General features: G+C 31.7%; 1 protein-coding gene and 2 long non-coding RNA genes across 4 annotated transcripts in view; 1 reads left to right on the top strand and 2 right to left on the bottom strand.

Annotated features, from left to right (window-relative positions):
- The window catches only part of LOC121123605 (cell adhesion molecule 2), a 127405-nt gene extending 116577 nt beyond the window's left edge, over positions 1-10828 (top strand). Inside the window, exons 3-7 of the mRNA XM_071890397.1 lie at positions 72-277; positions 493-762; positions 1145-1224; positions 10315-10511; positions 10598-10828. Coding sequence (XP_071746498.1) covers positions 72-277; positions 493-762; positions 1145-1224; positions 10315-10511; positions 10598-10677 — 833 coding nt within the window. The 3' untranslated portion in view covers positions 10678-10828. The remainder of the gene's footprint in view (positions 1-71; positions 278-492; positions 763-1144; positions 1225-10314; positions 10512-10597) is intronic.
- On the bottom strand, positions 1415-1635 carry LOC139906115 (uncharacterized). Its single transcript, XR_011781391.1, has 2 exons — positions 1594-1635; positions 1415-1530 (listed from the first exon to the last, which is right to left on the bottom strand). It is a non-coding gene; the product is annotated as an uncharacterized lncRNA (long non-coding RNA).
- LOC139906113 (uncharacterized) lies at positions 2088-5201 on the bottom strand. Of its 2 annotated transcripts, none has more exons than XR_011781389.1 (4): positions 4666-5201; positions 3976-4571; positions 3416-3843; positions 2088-3365 (listed from the first exon to the last, which is right to left on the bottom strand). It is a non-coding gene; the product is annotated as an uncharacterized lncRNA (long non-coding RNA). The 2 variants fall into 2 exon arrangements; XR_011781388.1 differs by having other exon boundaries at positions 3416-3810.
- Positions 10829-11644: the final 816 nt, after the last annotated feature.

Here is an 11644-nt window from a genome sequence, read left to right as displayed (position 1 = left end):
GATTTATGTATTTTGTTCTGTGATTTTAATTCCTATCTTTGATCCTAATTTTTTTTTGTTTTTTCTTTCAGGATGTGGCTGTTTAAAAATGCTTGGAGTTGATGGGCCAAGTTGGATTAATTTGGGAGATACTGTGACTTTGACCTGTCGCTATGATTTAGGGCGAGACGCGATTTACTCCATGAAATGGTACAAGGACAGTAAAGAGCTGTATAAATACATCCCAACGTATAAGCCCGAGTACATCACATTCAAACAACCAGGAATAATCATTGATGTAGGTTGCATAAAATAATGATCCCTTGCCACTCATTAGAAAAAATTCTTAGTTCCCTCAATTAAATACTTGGGATTATTCAATGAGTCTATTTATTCATTACTCTAATTGAATCCCCTGTTGAGAACATTTAATGATGTGTACATAGAAACATTACATACAAACATCTATTAATGACCATAAATGAATACAGTTTGTGTACATTTATTTTGCAGGAGGAATCAACACGACCAAATCAATTGGTGTTTAAGGTGGAGAGTCCTCTAGGGTCTGGACAATATAGTTGTGAAATTACGATTGAAACCCCGTCTTTCCGTACTTATAATAAAACATCTAATTTAACTGTCATAGTTCCTCCAAAGTTTCCTCCAAAAATCAAAGGAATTAACTCTTCTTATCGCTCTGGGGATCTGGTAGAAATTAATTGTACTTCCTCTGATTCAAAACCAGCAGCTAAGTTAACTTGGTTTATGAATGGAGAACCTGTAAGTCAAATTATTTTTTGTTAAGATGCAATTCATTATAAATTAAAATAAATTGCTTTCAGGAGAAAATTTATTAAAAAGCCAACTAAAAAATATGTAGACTAATGAATTCTCTCTCATTTATTGAGTGCTTTATCATAAAAACCAAAAGTGACACCCTGTTGAAGACATAATTTTTGATATTGTTATTATAGAAAATGGACAAATTGTCACAAAAGTCTTAATGAATTTTCATCTGATTATTTATAAAAACTAAATTTTGTATAAATGGCTTCAAAAAAAAATTGGTTGCTTATGTAAAATGATGACAATATATTGCATAAATTTTATGATTTCCATTTTTCACCCGTAAAACGTTATAATCTATTATTTTGAATTTCAGATACAAAGCAACTATGCCTTGCCATTAATTAAAGAGTTTGACAGCGAAACAGGTCTAGAAACCTCACGTCTTGGTTTGAGGTATGTCTTTTTATTACTATTTGTTTCCTATTACATTACAGACGAGCAGTTTGGATATTGGTTCAATACATACATGTACTGAACTGTTTAAATATATACTTTTCAAGAATATCAGTGCTATAAGTTGAAACTTTATTCTTTATAAACCTAAATCAGTGCATTTTTACCTAAATAACCCAATTTCAGAATCTTAATAAAGCCATTCTTTTGAATAATGTATTTTTCATGATTTTATAAAAATAACATGGTTCGATTTATTTTTCCCAAAACCTCACTATGAAAGAGCCAAAACGAGAATGTGTATTTCTAGAATATTCGAGAAAAAGCAATTAAATAATGTAAATTTTATTATGATAAATACTCAATGACCGTTTTAATATGATAGTAGCATCAATGTTTAGGTCTATTGCTAATAAAAGAGAAGGTTGATAAAGGCAATAAACAGAAATATGGACTCTAACCTTCAGATAAAATTTTAAAAAATAATGATAGGGTGAGCGATTCATCGGGATTTTGCCCCTTGGGAAGTTATAGATGAAGTTGAGCGTCTCCTTGATGAGGAATACATTCACGATTTCCGTCATCATTTACTAAAGGAGGCCCTCATCCGAAATGTTCCTAAAGACCAGCAAGGACTTGAGAACACAGTCCTATTCAATTGAAGAGTTGAAGCAAATGTGTGTTGCAGACAAGGAACTTAGCAATTCATATATTTCCACTGTTGAAGACTCGTCCGCTTCGCTTCCTATCAATCATGTTTTCAAAAAACCTCTTCATAACACGTCCAAATTTACTAAATCTAAGGAGAAAAAGATATCTGCTATTATCATTCTAAATTTGGAATGAACGCAACTACTAAGCTAGTAGCCATTTTTTTACTTGTTTCAAAAAACTAAATTGCCCTGGATTGCACGGGACCGAAGTTATAAATAAACCATCAAACTTCTTTTTCATTACAGACAATTCAAATTTGATTAACTTTCTGGTAGATACAGGAGCGCAAGTGTCTGTTATTCCATTTAAAAAATGTAAAAGTCTTGTTCGAGAAAAACTCTCCCTTATTATTGGATATGGAGGAGCCCTCGTTGATGTTATTGATACAACAACTTTAACTCTCAATCTAGAAAATGTAGGAGATTTCCAATCGAAATTTATTTTGGTACAGAGTGGTTGTCCAATTTTGGGTGCAGATTTTTTTATATATTTTCAGATTTGGAGTTGATATTTTCAGTAAAAAGTTACTCTGAGATTAACCGTGCTTCATTTCAGTACCGTCGAAGACTCAAGAAATCAAATTGAAATATAATGATGTCTTTGATAATAAAAGTTTCATTGGAACTTATCCAGCTAACGGAGTGGAACACTATATCGAGACGAAAGGTCCTCCTTGCTTTGCAAAATCACGTAAGTTAGAGGGTGAGAAGTTAAATTTTGTACGAGACGAAATCAACCAATTGCTGAAGAAAGGAATCCTACGATTGTCTTTTTCTCATTTTTCTTCCGCTATTCACGTCTTTTCAAACCCCAAAGGAAGCTGGCAAATGTGCAGCGACTATCGTCAATTAAATAGGATGACGTACCTTGTTCGGTATCCTGTCCCAAATCTAAGAGATTTGGTGACTAATCTAAAAAGTAGGACTGTTTTTCGTAAAATGGATTTTCACAGAGCGTTTAACCAAATACTTATGAAGAGCACTTCTATAAATAAAACTGCAATTACGCCATTTGGTTTATATGAATATTTAAGGAAGCCTTTTGGTCTTAAAAATGCTGCTCAGACATTTCAGGGGCTCGTCGATTCAATTCTACGAGGAAGTCCAAATGTGTTTGTGTACCTTGATGATATCCTTGCCGCTTTGGAGTCGATGGATGAGCATTGGAAAATGTTTAACGGGGTTTTATCGAGACTTAAAACAGCTGGTATGATCCTCTCCCCTGAAAAATGAGAGTTTTTCATGAAATCGCTAGACTTCCTTTGACATTATATTTAATTGAAAGGTTTTAGGCCTCTAGAATGTAAGGTCAAAGCAATCCCAAAAAGTACCAGCTCCAAAATCAAAAGATGAATATTTTTAGGAATGGTACAATATAACTCTCAGTGCATCGAAAGATTGTCTTAATGGACAGTTTATTTGTAACCCCTGTTAAAGAAGAATAAAAAGTTTAATTGGAATACAGAACATGAACACACCTTTCAAAATATTAAAAATAGTTTTTCGAAAAGTACTCAACTTGTGTTCAGAGAAAGTTCATTGCTTTCAGCCATGACGACTAATGCATCTTATACAAGGATGGGAACTGTTCTCGAGCAAAAGGTAAATGGACACTGGCAACCTCTACCTTTTTGGTCTCGGGCTCTTTCAACGACACAACAGAAATATTCTACGTTCGATTCGGAATTATTAGGTGTTTAGGAAAGCATCAAATATTTTCTATGGGCTTTGGATGGACAATTTTTTTGTAAATTCTTCACGGACCACAAACCTTTAGTCACTGAGATTGACATTCGCAATCTCTCTTGGACACCAAGACAGTTCCGTACTTTTGTATTCATAGCATAATTCAATTGTGATATCGAACACGTTTCTAGAAAATTAAATCATACTGTAGACATTCTTTCTAGAAGTATAAATAACATCACAATAGGCACAACCTTCATTGAAGATATAATTGAGGATCAAAAGAAACAGGATCCTAATTTACTTAAGTTTAAAGTTAAACCTTCTTTTAAATAAATTGCAGGAACCCTACTTGCTGGTTTTGGCAATGTTGACTCATTTCGTGTGGCTGTGTCATCTCCAGAACTGTGTCAATGAATCGTGCATTCTGTACACATCCGGGATTCAAAGAAACGTTAAGGAGGGTTTCACTTTTTTATACTCGGCTTAATTTGCGAGCAGAAGTCTGAAACTTCACTAGAGAGTGTTAAGCGTATCAGAAAACCAAACCTTTCAGGACATCAAAACCAACGTCGTCTTTCGATCTTCCATCTGAAATATTTTTCCTTATTCCCGTAGTCATAATCGGTCCATTCCCACTAATTCAGAGGGATTACACTATGCCCTAACTATTATGGATAGTTTCACAAGGTGGCAAGAAGTGATACCCTTTCCAGATATAACCTCCAAGACAATAGTCAATAATTCTTTGAGTGGTCCAATTTCGAGGTTTGGAGTTGCAAAAACCATTCTGTCTGACTGTGAAACACAGTCACAAGTTCATTATGGATAGGTATTTGCAGGACACTCGGGATTGCAAGCAAGAACACAACCTCATATCATCCAGAGTCCAACAGACTCATAGAACGTTTCCACAGAGCATTTAAGACTGGGCTAGTAGCACGAATGCTGGAAGAAAAAGAAGACTGGATCAATGCACTACCTGTAGTTTTATGGGGATTGAGGAACTCAGTACTAACAGACCCGGGTTCTAAATATTCACCTTTTCAATTACTCACAGGTCCCTCGGGATCCATCCCCTTTCATATCTTTAATTCGTCCACCTTTACTTCTGGCAACCTCGACGTCAAAAGTTTCTTTAAAACAATGGAGAAAATAACACAACTTCCTCCGAGACACTTTAATAAAGGAGCCGTTAACCAACAATTTAAAAAAAAGAATTCTTTTTTGTTAAAAATAAACCCATAAAAGAGTCTCTTTCTCCAACTTTCTTGGGCCCGTTTAAGGTGATTGAGAGGCAGGATCGTTATTATAAATTGGACTTTGGATCAACAACTGACAATGCCTCGATGGATAGACTTTGACCTGCATTTGGAGTTCCAAGTATCCTTCCAGTGTCTCTGACTATAAGATGCACAAGATCTACAACTGGAGAATGATCTATTTGTTTATTTATCAATGTTTTTATGATGCATTTTATTATGTATTGCTAACTAGACGATCACTTTATTTACTCTGTCGTCTAGCGTGAGTAGTGTAGGTATTCGACTTGTTAAGATGATATTAATTATTCATCATAGTACCTTGGATTATTTTTCTTGTTTTTTTTCCTTTTTATTTTCGTATAAAGGAATGATCATTTTTACTCAGTTAAAATTAATATATTTAAATCTTAACATATTTATATTGAGATCTATTCATATTTGCATGCAAAAAAAAATTTGTGGTTTTTATATTTGTTAAGACTCTACTCCTTGTCGTTACCATTATTGTATCAAGCAATCTTTCCTTCGAAAAAAAAAAGGCAGAAAACAATTCTCCCAAAATATGGAATTATTATTCAATAATTAATTGTTAACAGCTTCAAAGAAGCTAAATGGACCAATCAGCATTCAAACCAAAGAACTTTATATATAAAAATAAAAGAGTAATGTAGGCAGTTCAGACAAATTGGCAGACTTCTTTTATAGTGCGTTAAACAGCTGAAATTCATGTCAAGTCTTATCATAAATTATTAACATATCTGAAAGAATATCTACTTTTATGTATAGAATTTCTTCTTCTTTTCTGTTGCTCAGTCCTCTCATTCAGCTGAGGCTATGCTGTTCCACTTTTTATATTTTTTCTTTGATTCAAACAATGACTCCGAGAAAAGAAGCAGCCGACTACAAAATATAGATTATAATTTTGTGTAAGCTAGGTAACGCGAGGCATTAGTATAAAAAAATTTAACAAATGTATGCAATAACTTCAACCATAGGTATTTCTGAGACACGTCCGAATTTAATGAGACATAAAGAAAAAAAAGATTCAGAGGCTGAATCAATTAGGTTACTCAATGTACCCTCCCTCAGAATTGATGACAGCCGTTAGCCTCCTTTTTAGGGAATGGGAGCACTTCTTTATGTAGTTTACATCCATTGTGCCCCAGTACTCCTAAACATAGGCCCTCAAGGCGCAGATATTAGGATGAAGAATTTTATAGGCTTTGGACTTAATGTGTGCCCAGAAACCAAAGTCTAGCAGGTTCATATTTAGGCTATATATGGTCCACATGTTCTTAGATCAGAAGTCTATGTTATTCTTGATAAGATTTTGCACCACTTTCGTCGTTGTGCCGGGCCCCGTCCTGCCGTAACACCATATCTAGAAATGTTTTCTTCGAACTTGGGATGGACTTTGTGCACAGGATGTCTATGTAGTCAGTTCCAGTGATGAGGTACACAGTTAGGAGTTAGTTCGATGCCCAACCCCAAACGATATTACGCTGGCTAGTTTCTTAGTGAATCCTCTTCGTGCCTTTGTTATTGCTTAAAGCAAGGAATCTTTCATTCCGCCTGTTCCTGATTAGATCAATCTTTCAGATTTTATCTGGAAAGAAGATGATTGGCTTTGGTGCTCTTTAAGCTACTGAGGAGTCCTCGTCAACTGGTGAGAAAAATGTAAGCAATAACCACTGCAGCTAATCCATCAAGGAATCTTTTGTTTGACAGACTTTTTGAAATAAATCACACAAAACACCTCAAGAAAGAATGTTAAAATTTTGTAGTGATTGAAAATCCCTACTCAGTATTTAAAAACTTTTCTATAAATTTTTAGGAAAAATCTTGCAAAATTTTGCCTATTTTGTTATTCTAACCTACCTACAAGATAAATAATTTTTTTCTAAATAAAGAAGTTTGTGAATTTTGTTTCTAACTTTTATACTGGAACACATAACTTATGTTGACGTAACAAAAAATGTAGAAACATTAAATCATTTTAACTCCTTTTTCTTCAAAGTAGTAAAAGTTGAGATGAAACAATTAAAAATAATTTTCAAATGAAGTAACTCAACATACATACATTGTGAACAAAAGAAAAAGTTGACTAAAGAAAAAGTTTATTAAATTGAGTTCTAAATCAAGACTTAAATTGTTTTTTTTGGTTTTTGTTTTTGTTTCTTCTCTCTTCTGGTTTGTTGTTAAAGTAAAAGTTAAACGGAATATTTTACAAAAATCCGTATAACTTAAGCCTTTCTAATACTTTAAATGATTGTTTATTTATTATTACACGAATGGCTTTAGTTTTTAATTTTAGTTTTATATGTAAATAACAAACTATATAAAGTAATGCAAATATAAAAGACCTTGAACGGAAATAGTTGTTTTCCATTGTTCAAACAAGTTTTTTTTCAGTGAAATTGGTGCATGGGGATTTATGTACCGTATTAACATTAATATTTATTTTTATCTAAATTTTATGCTAATTAATTAATGTAGAGTTTTAAATACTAATATGTGGTGTTTCAACATCAAAATAATCCTGCACAAACATGAAGAAAAGGTTCAAAATATCCATATCTTTTTTTTCTCTATTAGTATATACCAGGGGCGTCTGCAGGAGGGGTCTGGAGGGGTTTAGCTCATGAACAACGCACTCAGTATAAATTATTATCTTTACCTCAATGTGCGTAGGTTCGTGATCAGGTGATTCCAGATAAAGAACTATACATTATATATATGGACTTCAAACAAGATTCTTAGGTTAGTTGGAGTAATTGTAATGCTATAAGGTTTACGTATATTTAAACAGTGCAATTCTATCTAACCAAGGTTAATAGAAAAAAAAGGTTATACAATAACGCTCCCCCTCCCTCCCATCCCCATTCCCCATGTTTGACTTTCACCACATTTTTAATAGTGACGTCAAAGAGTATTACTATTACTAGAAATCAAATAATTTCTAGTATTATATGGTGTTAAAATACCGTTGTTATTTTCTATGATGTAAAAATCTGTCTGTCCTGCCCAGCAGTCGGTACGGTACATCCAAGTGAAAATTCTAGGAAGCCTAATTAAATGATAATATAATCCTGCATCTAACCAATAAAAATATCATTTAAAAAAATAATTTTTTATGAATAGCTTTAGATTTTTGAAATTTTTTTCCAAAAATTTAATATTTGACATATAATTTTCTGTGAATAGTTATGGATTTTTGAAAAAAAAATCAAAAACAAGCCCCCCAAAAAAAAAAAAAAAATAATAATAATATATATATATGTATACATATGTAATCCTGCAGACGTTCATGAATATGTACATACAGTTTTACATGTCCTATGCATATTTGAGTTAAATATCAGCTTTGTATTCAAATTTGTGGTATAAGTTAAGATATCCAAGAATATTTACTATTGTTTAAAACATTTATTCATTCTAATAGACTCATATTGGTCCCAATATGGCCTTTCAAATAAAATATGTGAATTTATTATTGTTTATAGATTCATTTTTGGATTTGGAAAAAAAATATTTCTAACTGGTTTTGTATTGACAGGCCACATAAAGTGTTATATTACTATGTGGATATTATCAGAAGAAATAATTACTTAGTTTAATAATTTTTTATAGATTTATTTCTATTATGTCCTTCCAATCCATTAGTAAAGATCCCACCCAACTAATTCTCGCAAAAAAACTCTATTAATACGACTTTTTGTAGTAAAACCTGAATGTGATTTTTTAATTTCCTTACTGCTATGAGTATTATTTAATTTTTGAAGAGAGGACATCTAATTATACAGTAATCAATCGTGTTTGTGCTCATGAAAAAGGATAGTTTCAATGAGGTTTTAGTCGGGAGTCATAAGTATAAGTCGGAACTAGGAAAACTTAACCTTATTTTGTTCAAACTTCATGATGAATAATAACACATTATAAATTCGATTAATGATATTTCTGAAAAATATCTAAGCATATTTGTTTGTTCCATCCTCCAAGGGCGTACCCTCAGTGTGAGTAATATTATTGCAATAAAATTTCCTTGCAATTGTATAATGTATGTATAATATTAACAGATTATACTTATAGCAAAGGTACTTTAATCAGTAGTAGCTAAATCAATAAAAAAAAAAGTAAATTAGCCTGATTTATTGATTACAGATTAATCGGCAAAATGTACAATTAGGACGATTAATCCATAATTATGATATTTTTTCTGGATTTAAAAAAATATTTCCTACATTACTATAAATTTTCAGTTTTATCAATTGAAATATAATTTACATTTGTACAAAACTTAGACTTGGCATTCATTGCAAAGGAATTCTTTTTAAATTTTTACTTAACTTCAATTATTTTATCTTTTTCTTTCTCTAAGGAGCGATTCTCAAATTTCTTGATTAGTACTTCCTTTTATATGTTACTGGAGTACCCGTGACCTCATTAGTCTAACAAATATAGCCAAAATTCTTGAGTACCTTTACTCATCCCACAAATTTGAATACAAAACTTATGATTGACTCAAATATGTCTATAAAATATTGGGTTGTATGTATATTTGAAGTTAAAAAAATAACTGACAATTTCTTGATTTCTTTCAAGATTGTTTTTCTGTTGACGCAACACATATGAACACAAGAATCAGTATTTCTACAACAAGCCTGTATAAAGAAAGAAAATAAAAAAAACCTGAATTATAATTTATATTGTTTTTTTTTAATTGACTAACAAAAATAGGATCTCGAAGATTTGAATACGGTGAACTATTAATCTGTGAAATGAGTGTAGTCTAATCCACTATCAAAGGATAAAAAAAACATATTTTTATATATGTAAGCCTCTACATTACCATACAAAATCTTTCATTTAAACTCAATCTCATACAAAACTTATGCTCTAAATTTAGAACCAAATAAAATGAATGCATTTTTAAGATGATTATATAAAGTTTACCGATTACTACTGACAATTGTTAGTCTGTACCTATCTCTAAATATTAAAATATATAAGCAACAATCCTTCATGAGTTCATTTTTATCTTATTACGGCCAAGGACCACCAAGAATTATTATCTATCTTGACTGTAAATTGATTTAAAAATGTATAATCAAATAATTAAAATATAATTGCAATATTTATACCTGCACTAATACTATTTTAAATGTAAAAAGTTCTCCTCTCGATAGCAGTAATTAATGTATCCCTTCAAAATCCTATAACAAACAGATGATATGAACAAAGTTAACAGATGTACCCTATTCGTCACTTCCATCTTCTCCTCCCGCACTTACAAATAACCCATTTATATTTTTGTGATATCCAATGCATATTCTGTAAGAAGTTAGGTGGGGTAAAAGTTTTGAGAAATACTGCTCTATTTAGATCCGATAAAGTTAGCAAAATAAATAATTATGCATATATTACAGATTTGTTGCGGAAGACCATCACTTCCAACATGGAGAAATGAGGTTGACATGCCTCGCAGAGATAGAGCAGGTTTGGAAAACGCACATCGAAGGCATTGCTGGGGAAGGGGGTGTGAGTAGCCTAACCAACAATCATCTCTCAGAGACAAGAAAATCAATTCATAGTGGAAATTCACTCTTCGTCCGTAATAGTCAAGGTAATAATAATATTAATAACACCATATACTAAGCATTTGAGTTCAATCACCCTTTATTTTAAAAATACTTCTTTATTTATCTCTAGGCAAGTGTTTGCTCTCTTCAACAAGCTCTTTGATACTCATCGTCTTGCAAATCTACATGTCTTTTTATTGCTCCTTATAAGACATTATTAATTTTATACATATAAATATATATATATATATTGATAAATTTATTATTATGAAAAAAAAGCACATTTCATATCAAACGAATTATTATTATTATTTTTTTTTTTTTTCCTTTTTTATAAAAATGTTTATGAAGAATAAAGCTTATTATACATAAAACGGAAAAAATATTTATTATGAGTGTTTTGTATAAGTAAAAAAATACTCTTTTATTGAACATTCTTCTGTGACGTCAGCACTCTTGATATCAACCATTTCGGAGACGTAAACAATCAATTGTTATAATAATGAGAACTACTTTTCATTAATGTTGAAGGAAATTTTATTTCAATGTTTTCTAAGAAGGTTACAATCGTCCAATTTAAACCAAATATGCACCACTGTTCTGTTCATTAATTTATTGCAACGAGAATCTATAATGCTCTTCTCGTAGAAGCCCTTGTCCCTATGGGCAAAAACTCTCACAACCAATTTTTATACATCAAGATTTATTGGAAATTTTACAATTTTAAATGGTAAAAATATCAATTTTGAGCCCACAAGAAGGCGTTTCCTTCAATTATGATGCAATATATTTTTTTCGGTTCGGTATCTAGTATTTTTTTCTAGACCGATTTCATGGTACAGACTACAGTCTGAGACCGTAGACCGATTTTTTTTTGGTCTCACTTTGTAGACGGATAATTTTCGGTCTCAATGAATGGACCGATTTTTTGGGGTCTCATATATTCTGAGAGACCCTTTTTTGTTTTTTCAAAAAATATCGAAAGTACAAGATAAGTTTTTGAACAAATACTGTATACCACGAGAAACGACGGGATCAAAATTAATCCGACCTATCTCTGTATAAACTTCGTATTGCATCATTATACTTGAAAAAACATATGATGTCATGTTAAAAACTATTTATCTGTAAAACCGGTCTAGACCGAATTGTTTGTTCCTGAACTAGACTGAATTTT

The sequence above is a fragment of the Lepeophtheirus salmonis genome, chromosome 8, assembly GCF_016086655.4.
Source record: "Lepeophtheirus salmonis chromosome 8, UVic_Lsal_1.4, whole genome shotgun sequence".
Taxonomy (NCBI): Eukaryota; Metazoa; Arthropoda; class Copepoda; order Siphonostomatoida; family Caligidae; genus Lepeophtheirus; species Lepeophtheirus salmonis.
Note: the sequence above shows the minus strand (reverse complement) of the source record. Positions and strands in the feature narration are given on the sequence as shown.